Source organism: Seriola dumerili, unplaced genomic scaffold (assembly GCF_002260705.1).
Source record: "Seriola dumerili isolate Sdu_G_001 unplaced genomic scaffold, Sdu_1.0 BDQW01000417.1, whole genome shotgun sequence".
Classification (NCBI taxonomy): domain Eukaryota; kingdom Metazoa; phylum Chordata; class Actinopteri; order Carangiformes; family Carangidae; genus Seriola; species Seriola dumerili.
The window spans coordinates 20,678-39,656 of NW_019174672.1; the positions used below are offsets into that span (position 1 = coordinate 20,678).

An 18,979-nucleotide genomic window follows, 5' to 3' on the forward strand; every position below is an offset into this window, starting at 1 on the left:
TTTCTCTTCAGTTGAGCCTGTAAAATATAAAACTTTAATTTAATCTTTTAGAGCAGAATTTCCATAAACAGAAAAATACATTCAGAAAACCTCAAAGTGTTTTGCATTTGTGCGCATGCGCTCGGCATTTCCGCTTCGTCTCGGGGGGTTATTATCTCTGTCTGCGTGCTACTCTTTGGTTGTTTACTTGTCAGCTGTCTATACAACCGAACACGTTATAAAAGTGTTTTAAAAAATAAAACTCATCATAAAACTGCTGCTGACGTCACTACTGAGGTATCGACGAAACAAAGGAAGAAGCCGACAAAAACCGGAACTCACCTGTTTGTCGATTTCAGCAGATTTAAGTGAGTTATTGTGAAGTTAGCTGAGTTAGCTACGTCAAAGCTAAGTGACGCTGAGTGTCCACCAGACTGCACTTTGTTCCAGGGAAAGTTCAGGAGCAGCAGAGATCACCTGGACAGGTAACACGGCTATAACTGTCTACATGTTGGATTAGTTCTGATTCAGCCTCGTTTCATCGTATATCAACAACGTGACGTAACAACGTTAAGGCGTTAGCTCACCTGTCTGTCAACTGTCAGTTTAGTTTGTCATTATTTGTTCAGGCTGAAATTTAAAACGCGATAGCTTCATTTGAGAAGAGCTGACGTGTCATAAATGAATAATAAATAAAAACATTCAGAACATCTGAATATATACAATAAAATAAAGTGTATTTAATTAAATTGTTTATTCTGTCTATTAACAAACTGACCGTTTAGTTTAGTTTTTTCTTGATTTATATACGTTGATGTTTTTTATCATTCTGTCAAACGACCTTAAACCTTTGTGTCTAAAATACATTAGAATTAAAGCCTGAAAACTAATTCTGTTTTAGTTTCACAAATTATATTTTATCATAAACATTTAATCTGTTTATCTTTTAGTGATCTGAGAAGGTCAAAGGTCAAAGAAGAGACTCTTCAAATGTTGATGTTCTGTTACTTTTTATTTAGTCAACAAACAGAAGAACAAGACATTGTTTTTCAGTTTGACTGCCCCTCATCCCACCCTTCACCCCCCCAATCCTCCTGGACCATGGCGAACCCTCTGAGAGCTGAAGTGGTTCGACTCTATAAAAATGTGAGTCTGTGTGTTTTGAAAGTCTGATCAGTGTTTGTGCAGAAACACCTGGTGTGTGTTTCAACTCCATTCTGAAACTTCTCATGCAAATACATGTATTCTATCATGCATACATACATATATATATAAATACAGTTATAAATGTGCATACATACATATATATATATATATATATCATAGACACATGCAGGCATTCATACATGAAAATACATGTGTATGTATGTGTACGCCTTACTTGACTATACTTTTTTATGCCTTACTATACTATAAAATGTGTATGAAATTTTATGCCATAGTATGCTATGATGTCTTTATACCTTATATTATTATGATATTTTTATCCCTTACTATGACGTTTTTATGCCTTCTATACAATGATTTTTTTTTGATGAAATTTTATGCCTTACTTTATTTTTTAATGCCTTACTATACTATTAAGTTTTTCTGAAATTTAATGCCTTACTATACTATTATGTTTTTCTGAAATTTTATACCTTACTATGACGTTTTTATGCATATACTATTAAGTTTTTATGAATTTTAATGCCTTACTATACTATGACGTTTTTCTGAAGTTTTATGCCGTACTGTGCTATCAAATTTTAATGAAATTTTATGCCTTAGTATGCTATGACGTTTTTATTCCTTACTATACCATTTCGATTTTATGCCTTACTATACTATTAAGTTTTTATGAAATTAAATGCCTTACTATACTATGACGTTTTTCTGAAATTTTATGCCTTACTGTTCGATGACATTTTTTTGAAATTTTATGCTTTACAATACTATGATGTTTTTATGCCTTACTATACTATGACGTTTTTATGGAATTTAATGCCTTACTGTACAATGACGTTTTTTTTTTAATTTTATGTTTTACATTACTATGACATTTTTATGCCTTACTATAATATGTTTTTATGCCTTACTATACTATTAAGTTCTTATGAAATTTTAAACCTTACTATACCATTACGTTTTTATGCCTGATTATACAATGATGTTTTTTAAATGAAATTTTATGCCTTACTTTACTATGATATTTTTATGAAATTTGATATCTTACTATGTTTTTATGAAATTTTATACCATACTATGATGTTTTATGCCTGTACTATTGTTTATGAAATTTAATGCCTCACTATACTATGACGTTTTTCTGAAATTTTATGCTTTTCTATACTATAATGTTTTAATGCCTTACTATATTGTAACATTTTTATGAAATTTTATGCCTTACTGTACTATCAAATTTTAATAAAATTTTATGCCTTAGAATGTATTTTTATGAAATTTTATATCTTACGATACCATTACGTTTTTATGCCTTACTATACTATGACATTTTTATTAAATTTGATACCTTACTATGTTTTTAGGAAATTTTATACCTTACTATGACGTTTTTAGGAAATTTTATGCCTAACTATACTATGACGTTTGTTTAATGAAATTTTATACCTTGCTATTACGTTTTTATGCCTTACTAAACAATGACGTTTTTATGAAATTTTATGCCTAACTATACTGTGACATTTTTATGAAGTTTTATGCTATACAGTACTATCAAATTTTAATGAAATTTTATGCCTTACTATACCATTTCGTTTTTATGCCTTACTATACTATGACGTTTTTATGAAATTTTATGCCTTACCATACTATTAAGTTTTTATGAAATTTAATGCCTTACTATAATATGACGTTTTTCTGAAATTTTATGACTTACTATACTATGACGTTTTTATGAAATTTTATGCCTTACTATATGATGACATTTTTTTGAAATTTTATGCTTTACAATACTATGATGTTTTTATGCCTTACTATACCATTTCGTTTTTATGCCTTACTATATTATGACGTTTTTATGAAATTTAATGCCGTACTGTACGATGACCTTTTTTTTTTAATTTTATGCTTTACATTACTATGATGTTTTTATGCCTTACTATAACATTATGTTTTTATGCCTTACTATATGTTTTTATGCCTTACTACACTATTAAGTTTTTATGAAATTTAATGCCTTACTATACTATGATGTTTTTATGCCTGATTATACAATGATTTTTTTTAAATGAAATTTTATGCCTTTCTTTACTATGACATTTTTATGAAATTTGATATCTTACTATGTTTTTATGAAATTTTATACCATACTATGATGTTTTTATGCCTATACTATTTTTCATGAAATTTAATGCTTCACTATACTATGACGTTTTTCTGAAATTTTATGCCTTACTTTACAATGACGTTTTTTTTTAATTTTATGCTTTTCTATACTATGATGTTTTGATGCCTTACTATATTGTGACATTTTTATGAAATTTTATGCCTTACTGTACTATCAAATTTTAATGAAATTTTATGCCTTAGCATGTTTTCTTATGAAATTTTATAACTTTCTATACCATTACGTTTTTATGCCTTACTATACAATGATTTTTTTTGAATTAAATTTTATGCCTTACTATACTATGACATTTTTATGAAATTTGATACCTTACTTTGATGTTTTTATGCCTCACTATACTATTAAGTTTTTATGAAATTTAATGCCTTACTATACTATGACATTTTTATGCCTTACTATACAATGATTTTTTTAAAGGACATTTTATACCTTAAGTTACTATTACGTTTTTATGAAATTTTATGCCTTACTATACTATGACATTTTTATCAAATTTGATACCTTACTATGTTTTTATGATTTTTTTTTTTTTTTAATTTTATGCTTTACTATACTGTGAAATTTTTATGCCTTACTATACTATGACATTTTTATCAAATTTTTATCAACTTTGAAAACTATGTTTTTATGAAATTTTATACCTTACTATGACGTTTTTATGCCTTACTATACTGTTACGTTTTATTGAAATTTTATACCTTACTATACTATTAAGTTTTTATGAAATTTAATGCCTTACTAGACAATGATTTTTTAATGACTTACTATACTATGACATTTTTATGCCTTACTATACTATGATTTTGTTCATGAAATTTTATACCTTACTATACCATTACGTTTTTATGCCTTACTATAATATGACCTATACATTTTCATAAAAACATCCTAGTATAGTAAGGCATAAATTTTCATAAAAATGTCATAATATATTAAAAGATAAACTTTCATAAAAACGTCATAATAAGGTATAAAATTTCATAAAAACATAGTAAGGTATCAAATTTGATAAAAAATGTCATAGTATAGTAAGGCATAAAAATGTCATAGTATAGGAAGGCATAACATTTCATAAAAATGGCATAGTATAATAAGGCATAAAATTTCATAGAAACATAGTAAAGTATCAAATTTAATAAAAATGTCATAGTATAGTAGGGCATAAAATTAAATAAAAATGTCATATTATAGTAAAGTATAAATTTTCATAAAAATGTCATAGTATAGCAAGGAATAAAATGTCATAAAAACGTCATAGTAAAGTAAGGCATTAAAATATCATAGTATAGTAAGGCATAGAATTTCATAAAAACGTCAGTATAGTAACGCATGAAATTAAAAAAAAACTTCATAGTATAGTAAGGCATAAAATTTCATAAAAACGTCATAGTATAGTAAGGCATAAAATTTCATAAAAACGTAATAGTAACGTAAGGCATAAAATTTCATTTTAAAAAAATCATTGTAAAGTAAGGCATAAAAACATTATAGTATAGTAACGCATAAAATTAAATAAAAATGTCATAGTATAGCAAGGCATAAAATTTCGTAAAAATGTAACAGTAACATAAAGCATAAAATTTCATTTGAAAAAAATCATTGTATGGTAAGGCATAAAAATGTCATAGTATAGTAAGGTATAAATTTTCATAAAAATGTCATAGTATAGTAAGGCATAACATTTCACAAAAATGTCAGAGCATAGCAAGGAATTAAATTTCGTAAAAATGTCATAGTAAAGTAAGGCATAAAAATGTCATAGTATAGTAAGGCATAAAAATGTCATAGTATAGTAAGGCATAAAAATGTCATATTATAGTAAGGCATAAAATTTCTTAAAAACATAGTAAGGTATCAAATTTAATAAAAATGTCATAGTATAGTAAGGCATAAAAATGTCCTAGTATAGTAAGGTATAAAAATGTCATAGTATAGTAAGGCATAAAATTTCATAAAAATATAGTATAGTAAGGCATAAATTTTCTTAAAAACGGCATAGTGAAGTAAGTCATAAAATTTCATAAAAATATAGAAAGCTATCAAATTTAATTCATGAAAGCAATCATAGTAAAGTAAGGCATAAAAATGTCATAGTATACTAAGTAATTAAAAAATCATTGTCTAGTACAACTTTAATGCCACTAGTTGTCTAGTGGCATTAAAGTTCATAAAAACTTAATAGTATAGTAAGGTATAAAATTTCAATAAAACGTAACAGTATAGTAAGGCATAAAAATGTCATAGTATACTAAGTAATTAAAAAATCATTGTCTAGTATAACTTTATAAATCATTGTCTAGTACAACTTTAATGCCACTAGTTGTCTAGTGTCCATAAAAATTTCATTGTATAGTAAGGCACAATATTTCATAAAAACGTCATAGTAAGGCATAAAAATGTCATAGTATCGTAAGGCATAAAATTTCATAAAAACATAGTAAGGTATCAAATTTAATAAAAATGTTATAGTATAGTAAGGCATAAAAATGTCCTAGTATAGTAAGGCATAAAAATGTCATAGTATAGTAAGGTATAAATTTTCATAAAAATCTCATTGTATAGTAAGGCATAAAATTTCATAAAAACACAGTAAGGTATCAAATTTCATAAAAATGTCATAGTATAGTAAGGCATACAATTTCATAAAAACATAGTAGGTTATCAAATTCAATAAAAATGTCATAGTATAGTAAGGCATAAAATTTCATAAAAATGTAATAGTAACTTAAGGCATAAAATTTCATTAAAAAAAATCATTGTATAGTGAGGAATAAAAATGTCATAGTAAGTAAGGCATAAAATTAAATAAAAATGTCATAGTATAGTAAAGTATAAATTTTCATAAAAATGTCATTGTATAGTAAGGAATAAAATTTCATAAAAACGTCATAGTATAGCAAGGAATAAAATTTCATGAAAACGTCATAATAAAGTAAGGCATAAAAATGTCATAGTATAGTAAGGTATAAATTTTCATAAAAATGTCATTGTATAGTAAGGCATAACATTTCATAAAAATGTCATAGCATAGCAAGGAATAAAATTTCATAAAAAAGTCATAGTATTGTAAGGCATAAAATTTCATAAAAACGGCATAGTATAGTAAGGCATAAAATTTCATAAAAATGTAATAGTAACATAAGGCATAAAATTTCATTTTAAAAAATCATTGTATAGTAAGGCATAAAAATGTCATAGTATAGTAAGGTATAAATTTTCATGAAAATGTCATTGTATAGTAAGGCATAACATTTCATAAAAATGTCATAGTATAGCAAGGAATAAAATTTCATAAAAACGTCATAGTAAAGTAAGGCATAAAAATGTAACAGTAACATAAGGCATAAAATTTCATTTAAAAGAAATCATTATATAGTAAGGCATAAAATTAAATAAAAATGTCATAGTAAAGTAAAGTATAAATTTTCATAAAAATGTCATAGTATAGTAAGGCATAAAATTTCATAAAAATATCATAGTAAAGTAAGGCATAAAATTTCATAAAAACATAGTAAGTCATCAAATTTAATAAAAATGTCATAGTATAGTAAGGCATAAAAATGTCCTAGTATAGTAAGGCATAAAAATGTCATAGTATAGTAAGGTATAAATTTTCATAAAAATCTCATTGTATAGTAAGGCATAAAATTTCATAAAAACACAGTAAGGTATCAAATTTCATAAAAATGTCATAGTATAGTAAGGCATACAATTTCATAAAAACATAGTAGGTTATCAAATTCAATAAAAATGTCATAGTATAGTAAGGCATAAAATTTCATAAAAATGTAATAGTAACTTAAGGCATAAAATTTCATTTAAATGAAATCATTGTATAGTAAGGAATAAAAATGTCATAGTAAGTAAGGCATAAAATTAAATAAAAATGTCATAGTATAGTAAAGTATAAATTTTCATAAAAATGTCATTGTATAGTAAGGAATAAAATTTCATAAAAACGTCATAGTATAGCAAGGAATAAAATTTCATGAAAACGTCATAATAAAGTAAGGCATAAAAATGTCATAGTATAGTAAGGTATAAATTTTCATAAAAATGTCATTGTATAGTAAGGCATAACATTTCATAAAAATGTCATAGCATAGCAAGGAATAAAATTTCATAAAAAAGTCATAGTATTGTAAGGCATAAAATTTCATAAAAACGGCATAGTATAGTAAGGCATAAAATTTCATAAAATCATAGTAAGGTATCAAATTTAATAAAAATGTTATAGTATAGTAAGGCATAAAAATGTCCTAGTATAGTAAGGCATAAAAATGTCATAGTATAGTAAGGCATAAAATTTTATAAAAATATCATAGTATAGTAAGGCATAAAATTTCATAAAAACATAGTAAGGTTTCAGATTTAATAAAAATGTCATAGTATAGTAAGGCATAAAAATGTCATAGTATAGTAAGGTATAAAATTTCATAAAAACATAGTAAGGTATCAAATTTAATGAAAATGTCATAGTATAGTAAGGCATAAAAATGCCCTAATGTAGTAAGGCATAAAAATGTCATTGTATTGTAAGGCATAACATTTCATACAAATATCATAGTAAAGTAAGGCATAAAATTTCATAAAAACATAGTAAGTTATCAAATTTAATAAAAATGTCATAGTATAGTAAGGCATAAAAATGTCATAGTATAATAAGGCATAAAATTTCATAAAAATATCATAGTATAGTAAGACATAAAATTTCATAAAAACATAGTAAGGTATCAAATTTAATAAAAATGTCATATTATAGTAAGGCATAAAAAATGTCCTAGTATAGTAAGGCATAAAAATGTCATAGTATAGTAAGGCATAAAATTAAATAAAAATGTCATAGTAAAGTAAAGTATAAATTTTCGAAAAATGTCATAGTATAGTAAGGCATAAAATTTCAGAAAAATATCATAGTAAAGTAAGGCATAAAATTTCATAAAAACATAGTAAGTTATCAAATTTAATAAAAATGTCATAGTATAGTAAGGCATAAAAATGTCATAGTATAATAAGGCATAAAATTTCACAAAAATATCATAGTATAGTAAGGCATAAAATTTCATAAAAACATAGTAAGGTATCAAATTTAATAAAAATGTTATAGTATAGTAAGGCATAAAAATGTCCTAGTATAGTAAGGCATAAAAATGTCATAGTATAGTAAGGCATAGAATTTCATAAAAACGTCAGTATAGTAAGGCATAAAATAAAAAAAAACTTCATAGTATAGTAAGGCATAAAATTTCATAAAAACATAGTAAGGTCTCAAATTTAACAAAAATGTCATAGTATAGTAAGGCATAAAATTTCATAAAAATGTAATAGTAACATAAGGCATAAAATTTCATATTAAAAAATCATTGTATAGTAAGGCATAAAAATGTCATAGTATAGTAAGGTATAAATTTTCATGAAAATGTCATTGTATAGCAAGGAATAAAATTTCATAAAAACATCATAGTAAAGTAAGGCATAAAAATGTCATAGTATAGTAAGGCATAAAATTTCATAAAAACATAGTAAGGTATCAAATATAATAAAAGTGTCATAGTATAGTAAGGCATAAAATTTCATAAAAATGTAATAGTAACGTAAGGCATAAAATTTCATTTAAAAAAAATCATTGTATAGTGAGGCATAAAAACATTATAGTATAGTAAGGCATAAAATTAAATAAAAATGTCATAGCATAGTCAGACATAAAATCATCACAAAACAACATAGTTTAGCAAGGCATAAAATTTTATAAAAACAACATAGTATAAAAGGTATAAAATTTCATATAAACCTCATAGCATAGTCAGACATAAAAACGTCAAAAATCATCATAGCTTAGTCAGACATAAGCATGTCATAAAATGTCATAGTATAGTAAAGTATTACATTTTATGGAAACGTCATAGTACAGTTAAGTATAACATTTCTTAAAAATAGTATAGTATAGTAAGGTTTAAAATTTCATTAAAATGTCATACTAGAATAAGGCATAAAAATGTCTAGTATAGTAGATACTCATAAATGTATGTATGTACTTATATACATATATGCACACATGTGCCCACAGCACCATCTGATTGGTTCTGCTAGTCATTTCAACTTAGCAGTTAGAGGTGGCTTCTCTCTCCCTCTGATCAGCAGATGAAGTTGTTCACTTGTTCATCAGTTATCTAAATGGTCCATGTGTCAAATCAAACATTTTAACAACACAGAAGCTGAAATTTAGTTCACTGTAAAAAATGAAACATGAACACTTACAAATTAAAAGTCCTGCTGAATTTGAACAATCACACAGGACAGGCCAAGAACCTCATAAGCATAAAAATAATTTTAATGATTAAAAGTAATATTTAATACAGAACTGTGAATTTAACGTCCTCATAGTCAAAAACATAGGATTCAATTGTAAAATCATTTAAATGAGTAGGTAAAACGTCTCCTATGCTAGAAATGGCAGCCATCTTGGAAAATGGCGGCCTTTTGAAATTCCAAGTGGCTAATGGGATTTTTTTAAATGAATGGCCTCAGGGGGAAAAACAAACCAGTTTTGATTCTTGTATCCACATTTGAAAAATGATGACAGTGATCTGCTGTTAAACATTCTCCTCTTCGTCCTCCTCAGCTCCTCTACCTCGGTCGGGAGTACCCCAAAGGAGGCGAGTACTTCAGAGACCGACTGAGAGCGGCGTTCACCAAGAACAAGTCAGTCCAGGACCCGGAGCAGATCAAGGAGATGATCACTCGTGGGGAGTACGTGGCCCGAGAGCTGGAGGCGCTCTACTACCTGAGGAAGTACAGAGCGCTGAAGAAACGCTACTATGAGGAATAAACAGCTGCTGCAGAGACTCAGGACAGACTCCACCCACTGTAACCATCTGTGTTTATCACCATCAGCTGCCAGAAAAAACAAGACACATACAAAATATAAAGAGTCTTTGTTTATTTCAGGCTCATTAAAAACTGGAATGACAGAACAACAGAAATGAGCAGCAGCTTCGAGGTTTTAATGTTTTATTCCTGTCGAGTTCATTCAGCTCTGAGAGAAAACACTTAAATAAAGTCATAAAAAAGACGAGTTGATGAGTTCTCCTTCATCCCTCCTGGCAGGAAGAGAGACCACCAACCCGTCAGCTCCCGGTACAAAACAGTAGAAACAGGGGTCAGAGGTCAGAGGGTTGGGGGGGCGAGGGAGTCACCGTCAGCCAGGTTGGCTCTGCAGATCGGACAGGTGGTGTTATCCTGTCGGGGGGGAGACGGTTTTAATCAGACAAGAGTAATCAATGTGGTTATGGATTCATCAGACATTGACAGATGTTTCATCCCATTAACGAGCTTTTTGTGATTCATCAGCAGCTGCAGCTCAGAGATAAACCACTCAACACGTCACAGTTTCACGTCCTCAAACAACTGGATTATCAGATCAACTGTGTAAAAATGATCTGAAAATCAATCGATCAATTTACTGTCACAAAAAATCCTCTCAGCTGAGGAGCCGGATCTTTATTTTGTTTATAAAAATCAAACAATGTATCGATTATCAAAACAGGTGACGAGTTCAGCTCCAAACTTCACTACAGCCAAAACTGATGAACTAATTATATTTAACAGCAGATTATTAATATTTACTCCATTAATTGTTTTGGCTTTAATTGTCTTGGGAAAAAAAGCACTCAACAATTAATCAATTATCTGAACAGCTGCTGATTAATCGACTAATCGCTGCAGCTGCAGCTCCGACCCAGCTTCATGCTGCTTGTTCACTCTCACCTGTATTACATCAGTACGGAGCAGATATCATTACTAATTGATTAATTACACAGTCAAAGTTCAGTTGATTATTAATTCTTTTTTTCGTTGACCCTGGAATCAGAAACTAGATTCAGAATGTGAGGCGTTACCTTCAACCACCTGTCAATACACTGGACGTGGTAGTCATGGAAACACGGCAACATCCTCAGCTTCTCCCCATCAGTGTAGTCACAGAAACAGATCTGACACCTGTCAATCAATCCCAGGACAAAAATCAGTCGCCAGAGTCAGACACAGTTTGAATCATTAAGAGTCTGAAATACTGAAGGTCAGGTCAGACCAGGTCCAGACCGGCTGGTGGACTCACTGGGTGTTCCCGGCGCCGTTGGCAGACTTGAACGTTTTGGTGGGAAACCTCTGGATTTCCCTCCGAGTCAACTTCTTGGACACGACGGCACCTTGACGCTCCTCGAACTCCAGAAGAGCCTGAAACACGAGCAGACGACAGGACGAGTCTGTAGAGGGTTACCTGAGGTTAATATACATCAAAGTCCTCCGTCGTCATGGTTACAAGCAGCCTGCGGTGGGGAATCACGAGACCCCTTCACCGGTAATGTGTCAGTGACTGTAACTGCAAACTCGTCATCATTAAAACATTTGTATTGAACTTATTTTATTGTTTTTATTTTTTGGCGTTAACTAATAATCTCATTAAGAAAAAGAACCATAAACAACTTTGTGATCAATAAAGTTCATCTGATCATGGACAATGACACCTTCAGGGAGGAGGAGGAGGAGGAGGAGGAGGAGGAGGAGTCAAGAATGGAAAATGAATGTCTCAGTATCAGGTACAAACTAGATTCTGACGTGAGATTTTTTTCTACTAATCGTCAAAACCTGAAGTGATAAATAATTGAATAATTATTAATAAATGCACAAGTGATTAATTGACAAATTCATTTTTAACCTGTTTCCAGACCCATCAATAAAAAGCTTCCTGTTCTTCGGCCGCTCTGATCACAGTCATGAAGCTGCTCTCTTCTGAGAGTCAGACACTGAACTGAGGTGAAGTGGATAAAGATGCTGCCTGTGGAAGTGTCTCTCGTCTTCCTCACCTCGTAGTCGTTCCCCTGAGGGTCCTCTGAGAAGCAGGGCATGGCGTTCCCCCTTCTGCCCCGCCCACGTCTTCTGCGTTGACCAATCTGATCTGAAAAAAAACCCCAAAAAAACAGTAAAGACCAGGGGCACCATCAAATCCTCCACCTGCTCTCTAGAGGCTCTGTGGCTTCACTGAGCCACATGGATGGATCGGTGGAGTTTTAGGATCCTGATAACACTGTTTACTGTAGTATGAATCCACCTGCTGTTACCACGGTAACCACGAGTGACAACCAGGACCATAACACCGAAGATCTAGGAGACCATCATTAAATCAGATAAAAGAACACGCTCAGTGAGTGTCATCGTACCGTCTTCAAAGGTCGGAGGAGAGACCGCAGCCAGAACCTGAGACATCCAGCTGTGCTCCAGGTGAGGATGATACTGCAGAGGACAAGTCACTGTGGTCAACACTAACACACACACATGTACACAGACAGACGACATGCTTCACCTTCAGTCTCTCCTGTAGTTTGGCTGAAAGAATCAGGTTAAAATACTTAAATATAATACGACTGGATCATTATTACTGTGTCTCCCTGATCATATCTGATGTTAGATTCAATCTGTCTCTGAATTTTATTTACACATTTAGAAAATCACTATTATTATTAATATTATTGTAAATTTTATTATTATTGTATAAAAACATTTCTCTCCAGACACAGTGTTACTCAGTTGTTACTCCACATCACCGGAACTACTTTCTCCTGAAAAATATCATTGTTTTCATTTTTCAAAGCTCTCAGTAAACAGCTGATCTCTGTAGTTTCAAACAAATAGGAGGAAATACAGCTTTTGTTTGGGACTATTTTCAGTGGCGGATGAATCCACATTTGGGGCAGCAGGATGGTGTGTGTGGGACTGAGTCAACACAAACTACAGTGTGTGTGTTGAGTGTTTAGAGACACAGTCTGTCTCACCCTGTGGTGGCTCTGCTGATGAAGATGATAGTGAAGCTGATGATGATGATGGTGGTGGTGTCGGCTGTGTGACTCCGCCTCCTCCTGGTCAAACTGGGCCTGAAAGATAAAAACAGGATCATCTGCAGTGAGGCCGCTCTGCACAGGTGAGGCGTCAGAGTGTGACTCTGCAGGTGAAGCCTCTCACCTGCAGGCTCCAGGCCAACGCCTCGTCTTCCTCCATCTGTGCAGAGAGAACCACGGCATCCTCATCGTCACTGATGACGATCTCCTCCGCCGCCGCCGCCACTGCAGGAGAAACAAGACATCACAACTAAAGAACTGAAACAGCTGTGGGCGGGAAACTTACTCTCTAACTGGAATTCAGTTGTTTCCTTTAATTCAGACTAAAGCTGATTAAAGTTTTAGTTATAAAGATTTACTTTTACAACAAAAACCTCAGCACATCAAACTACAGTATCAGCATTAATACTAATGACAGTTCGAAATGTACGAAGAAAAACAAATAAATAATTATAATGAAAACATATTGAAACTTTTGCCCCTTTCTTTCCTTAAGTAAAAATAAAAGCTACAAAATATGAAAATAAATAAAATAGGGCGTCGTGTGGCGCAGTGGTCTAAGCAGGCGTCCCATGTGTAGAGGCCACAGTCCTCGCTGCAGTCGGCCCCGGTTCGAGTCCTGCATCGGACGGCCTTTGCTGCATGTCATTCCCCCTCTCTGCCTCCCCCCTTCCTGTCTCTCTACTGCACTGTCAATAAAGGCATAAAAAGCCCAAAAAATATACTTAAAAAAAAAGAAAGAAAATAATTAATTATTTAAATAAGATTAAAAATCTAAAATAAATTTTAAAAAATAGATGAAAAATAAAAATATTCAAATAAGCCACTGTAGCGTTTAAAAAGTTCTGATGAGTTCACAACTTCACAATTTATAAAGTTATAGTAATTAGACAAATTAACATCAACCAAAATGTAATTTAATTTAACCAAGTGTTACAGTATGAAAACCAGGAGGGAGCATATTTCCTTAAATTATTATAGTAGTTATAATAATATAATATATAATATAAGTAGTCATAATGATATAATTAATAAAATTAAATTAAATAAATTAAAATACAACTTGGCTTCAGAAGAGATGTAAACATTTATACTGTGTCCTCACCTGTTGTGTTTCCTTCGCCGTTCAGCCATCTCCTCTCCTCTGCTGTCAGGAAGGACAGAGAGTCAGAGCGGGGGGGCGGCGGCGATGAGGGCGAAGCTGAAGCCGTCATCGGACTTCGCCTCCTCCCCTGGTTAAGACAAGCAGGACTGGTTTCTTCTGTGGAGCCCGCCACAGTCGAAGCCACTTCTTCCACATCCTCCGCTGAGACTGGAGTGAGGTAGGAGGAGGAGGACGAGGAAGAGGAGGAGGAGGAGGAGGATGATGATGAGGAGGAACAGGATGCAGTTGACAGTGGGGTTTGCAGCCAGCTGCCCAGAGGGAGAGATCTCAGAGATGAAGCGGGAACAAAACCGACACTCTGCTCTCCCATCGCTGCCGCCAGACGCCTGCGTTTGGATTTACATGAGAAACCTCGTTCACTGCTGGTGGGACGTTCTGGTCGCTCCAGTGAACCCCCGGCCGCCACCTGAGGACAGAAAACCACAGCAGTCGACCTCTGCCTGGAGAATAAGATGACCAACATCTGTCATGACTGTGCTGCAGCTCGGTGACTTACAGAGCTGAAATGTTCCTCTGTGGTCCGACCGTGTCTCCTCCGTTTACTGAGCTGCGGACTGAACCAAACAAACAGGTTTAAACAGTTTGTTCGGCCAAAGAAATCCTGTCACTGATATTAGACCAAGAGTAGTTTATTCAGTATGAACTTTAGAAAGACAGATGTCATGGCAGAGCTGCTGCATTGGACTGATTCTGGAAGCAGATGTGCTGCAGTCAGTAAAGAAAGTGATCATCAAACAATAAATGAAGGAATATCGTTAAAAAGAATGGAGTTCATCCTCCAGTAGAGTTCAGAGACTAGAAGCTTTGAAGTTGTTCATGTCAGTCAGACTTTATAAATGACCAAGTAATAACTAAAAACAATAAAAAATAAGACAATAACAACAACAGGAACTGAGGAAACGTTGAAGACTGGAGCAAAGGGAACAATAGAGTGATAATGATCAAACAATAAAAGCTAAAACAGAAATGTATTAAAGTAAGTAGAACCAGAAATAAAAAGTAGGATAATAAAAATAAAAAGAACAAATGGTAAAGATAAAATAATAAAATCTTAAAAGAGAGGAGATATTTGGAAGAGAGTAAAATGAGAAATAAAAGTAGAAATAAAATAAATAACAGAAATAAAAGTAGAGTATTAAAAGGAAAACAATCCAGAAAATAAACATGGTATAAAGGGACAAACTAGTAAAACAGCTTAAAATATACAAATAAGTAGAAAGATAAATAAATAAAATATAATTCAATTAACAGCCAGACTAGAAAGGTAGGTCTAGAGTTTGCTTTTAAAAATATCAACACTTTCTGCTGCTGTTCATGGCGGAACAACACCTCTTGTCACCTGTCTGTACGTGGTCCACACAGAGGCGTGTTACCTTGGTGTTTCCGGGACGATGATGGACAGATCGTGGTACAGGAGGTCCGCGGGGTCGAGCAGGCAGCCTCGGTTCAGACCTCCGGGACTGTCCGGTTCAGACGAACAGGGGCTGGCTGCTACCGGCTCATCCATGGCTTCCTGGGGGCACTGTCACACACCTGCTCCCGACTCTACAGTCGCGTCAGAGCCGGTCTCATATCATCCAGGTAATGAGGAACACTCACCTGAAACACTGTGAATTACAGAACGAGTTAACGATGAAAACACCGCGCAGAAAAACGAGCTAACGTTACGGTTTCCACAGAGTAAAGTCTTCCATAAACTACTACAAAGCTTGAACTACTTAACTGACACGTATATAGACAATAATAATGAGGGGTCATGAGAATAAAAGCGGGAAAAACTGCACCAACTGATTTGTTTTGACGAAAAGACCAGTAGAAACAAACTGAGCGGCTCGTTTGTTAGCTTAATTAGCACAGACATGTAGCTAAAAGAGCTACAGTTCAAAGAAACACGACGATCAATCGATATAAAATCAATTAAACTTTTTTCGTACCACCAACAATAACATTATAAAAGGGATACGGGTGAACTTTACCTCTGTGATGTCGTCTTTTTACCGGCTCTTTAACGGACAGTCTGCGACGGAGAAGCCGCCAGTCACAACAGGAAGACGCTTCGTAACAACATCGGGGATTTCCGGTGTAGCACCGAAAAGTACCGAAAACTCCTCCTGTATTTACATTTGTTCTGTTTTAGTTTCAAGATGAGAAAATACATTAAACGCATTAGTGGCGGTGTGTGTGGCTCATAAAACAACACAATAAAATAAAATACAGAAAAGCAAAACAAAATATACGAAATTAAATGCATCCAGTACATTTCTACAGACACATAATGTGTGTGCAGATTTATATATAAAGGTTCATCTAAGGTCTCAAGTGAAAATCAAGACTTTTTAATACCAAATGTAATGCAATTTTGCAATTTACTTCCTAACATATTCCTAACAATATAATGTAGGGCTACAATCAGGAATTGTTTTAATTATCAGTTTATCTTTCTTCTTTTTTTCTGATTAATCAATTAATTGTTTAGTCAATAAAACATCAATAATCTGTGAGGTCAAAAGCCACAGATGTTCAGTTCACTGATATGAGTGATTGTTTCAGCTCTAATATAATTAATTAATCATTAAGCATGACCTGAGCCTGAAAAAGCAGATGAAAATGAATGGATGGATGAACCAATTAAAAATAACTAATGAATTAAGCTCAGAGGTCTGGAGCTACAATCACAAACAAAAACATTTCATAACTAGTGTAAGTGTATAAGTGTTTGATATAAAACATTTCAGATCTTTTTCAATAAAGTGAATTCACTGCTTTTTCCAGACCTGCTGATTCCCTCCCTCTCTATGCATCACTTTACACTGAGCACCATCAACATTACACAGTAATCTGTTTTGTATTATTTCACCTCACTAATGGAAAAAGCCTGTACTGGAACAACCAACTCAACATTTAGAGACACATGGTTTCATAAAAATGATGACAAGCACTTTAAGTCATTTCATACAAGATACATGTCTGATAGCTCCTGCTGTCCTTTACCGTACTAGACTTAATATATTAATATGAAAGTAATCTGTGTGGGCTCTAACGAGGCCTAAATTTATACTAAAACTAATGTCCTGAAGCAGGATGTTGATAATGAAATTACAGTGACCTGTTAATAAATAAGACTTTGCATCAGCACAAAAAGAACTTTATTTATTTTCTTGCTCATTCACAGACACTCAAGATGATTTTCCAGTAATTCTGCAGAGTGAAATTTTAACAGTCACTTTCATTGTGTTTGTCTCAGGTTGAGTGTCTCAGTTCATAAAAAGCATCTGCTCTAAATACGTATGTTTCTAATTTAACTCTGAACCTTGTTGGAGAGTTCATGAACTCTCACTGAGACAGAACATCTTCACACAGCGCCCACTAGAGGCTGATGATTGAACTTTACTCAGCTTTAAGACGAGAAGCAAACATTTGACCTTTTTATTTAAAAAATTGCTGAAATCACAAACTATTTATTCCAGAAAACGAAGGACCGAGTCTCTGCACGAACATGAACTAAATGAGGTTTACAGGAGGTACGTAACCATGACAACCCTGCAGGACTACAGCTATAACAACCACCAACACAGACTGCAGCCTTAACGTATGAACGAGCTCAATCGCCGTGGTAACGGCAGGTCAGAACAGCATGGACTGTAGCGACTTGCGGACGGTGGCCATCTCCTGCTGTTGCTGTGGAAACATGACAGACAACATGACAGACAACATGACAGACAACATAACAGACAACCCATCAGAATCATCTTGTAAAGCACTTCTCATAGTTTCTTATTATTTTCTTATTGAGGGGGTGTGTGCTTCACTCTCTACATTTATTCTGCTCAGGTGTGTTTCAGATGCTCCATATAGAAGTTCTGAGCAATGACTCAATATCAACAGCTGATATGATTTTTTTGTTTTTTTTTGTTTGTGCTGTAGCTTCATTTCACGTGATGAAAAATCTGAAAGAATCAAATAAAGTTACACATTTGAATATTTATGGTAAATTGATTAGATGCCCTGAGGCATTCAACAGCTTCAGTACAGACACTTTATTTACCGTCTACTTTGACTGCAAAATATTTATAATGGTTTGTACCATTACAACTTCACTGCACATCAGACGTCTGCGAAAGACTGAACTCACCGTGTCCATGAGGATCTTCTTCTGCAGCGTGGCCATCTCTTTCCTCAGCTCTTGTTGCGCCCCCTGCAGGAAAGCCTCATGGCCCTTCTCCATGTCCTCCATGTTCTGGAGGAAACAGGGACGACCTCACTTCAACTGCTCCATGAAACCAGTAAGGACTAATGGATTTCACTGATACTTTTCGGACTTTTCATGCTCTTACTAAGTAATTCCACTTCCTTTTATATGACATCTTTGCCAGCATATAACAATATGACTCATAATAATATAGTTATTACATTTTCCCCCTTTCACTGGGGGAAAATGTAATAAGAAATAAAATCAGAATAGAAACAGAATCTAAAATCAATAAGTATTTCTATTTTATGTATCGACATCCACATCAGAGCGAGTGAGCACAGTCACCTTCACAAACTGCTCGTACAGCTCTCTGACAGTCTTCAGCTTCTGGTTCTGCACGA

General features: G+C 32.9%; 3 protein-coding genes across 5 annotated transcripts in view; 1 reads left to right on the top strand and 2 right to left on the bottom strand.

Annotated features, from left to right (window-relative positions):
* Nucleotides 1–172: 172 nt before the first annotated feature.
* Nucleotides 173–10,471, top strand: LOC111233754 (LYR motif-containing protein 5B-like). Of its 3 annotated transcripts, none has more exons than XM_022761643.1 (3): nucleotides 173–464; nucleotides 1,033–1,125; nucleotides 9,951–10,471. In XM_022761643.1, exons 2-3 carry the CDS (start codon nucleotides 1,081–1,083, stop codon nucleotides 10,155–10,157), a joined length of 252 nt encoding a protein of 83 aa, XP_022617364.1. In that variant the 5' UTR covers nucleotides 173–464; nucleotides 1,033–1,080; the 3' UTR covers nucleotides 10,158–10,471. The 3 variants fall into 3 exon arrangements, with proteins under 3 accessions (XP_022617364.1, XP_022617361.1, XP_022617362.1); XM_022761640.1 differs by having other exon boundaries at nucleotides 930–1,125; nucleotides 9,951–10,470; XM_022761641.1 differs by having other exon boundaries at nucleotides 999–1,125; nucleotides 9,951–10,470.
* Nucleotides 10,472–10,473: 2 nt separating this feature from the next.
* LOC111233753 (E3 ubiquitin-protein ligase MBR2-like) lies at nucleotides 10,474–16,450 on the bottom strand. Its single transcript, XM_022761639.1, has 11 exons — nucleotides 16,363–16,450; nucleotides 15,760–15,993; nucleotides 14,883–14,940; nucleotides 14,327–14,792; nucleotides 13,346–13,446; nucleotides 13,159–13,257; nucleotides 12,547–12,619; nucleotides 12,193–12,284; nucleotides 11,445–11,563; nucleotides 11,227–11,326; nucleotides 10,474–10,567 (listed from the first exon to the last, which is right to left on the bottom strand). Exons 2-11 carry the CDS (start codon nucleotides 15,891–15,893, stop codon nucleotides 10,496–10,498), a joined length of 1,314 nt encoding a protein of 437 aa, XP_022617360.1. The 5' UTR covers nucleotides 15,894–15,993; nucleotides 16,363–16,450; the 3' UTR covers nucleotides 10,474–10,495.
* Nucleotides 16,451–18,010: 1,560 nt separating this feature from the next.
* Nucleotides 18,011–18,979, bottom strand: part of sycp3 (synaptonemal complex protein 3) — a 4,347-nt gene continuing 3,378 nt past the window's right edge. Inside the window, exons 7-8 of the mRNA XM_022761638.1 lie at nucleotides 18,519–18,623; nucleotides 18,011–18,064 (exon numbers count right to left, since the gene is read on the bottom strand). Coding sequence (XP_022617359.1) covers nucleotides 18,011–18,064; nucleotides 18,519–18,623 — 159 coding nt within the window. The remainder of the gene's footprint in view (nucleotides 18,065–18,518; nucleotides 18,624–18,979) is intronic.

Excerpts from the sequence above, each read along its gene's own strand:
- LOC111233753 (XM_022761639.1), bottom strand. The coding sequence starts at position 15,893 with ATGGATGAGCCGGTAGCAGCCAGCCCCTGTTCGTCTGAACCGGACAGT. Across the intron at positions 13,447-14,326 it reads CGGCGAAGGAAACACAACAG|TGGCGGCGGCGGCGGAGGAG; the intron begins GTGAGGACACAG and ends TTTCTCCTGCAG. Across the intron at positions 12,285-12,546 it reads TCCTCCGACCTTTGAAGACG|ATCAGATTGGTCAACGCAGA; the intron begins GTACGATGACAC and ends GTTTTTTTTCAG.
- LOC111233754 (XM_022761640.1), top strand. The coding sequence starts at position 970 with ATGTTGATGTTCTGTTACTTTTTATTTAGTCAACAAACAGAAGAACAA. Across the intron at positions 1,126-9,950 it reads TGGTTCGACTCTATAAAAAT|CTCCTCTACCTCGGTCGGGA; the intron begins GTGAGTCTGTGT and ends CGTCCTCCTCAG.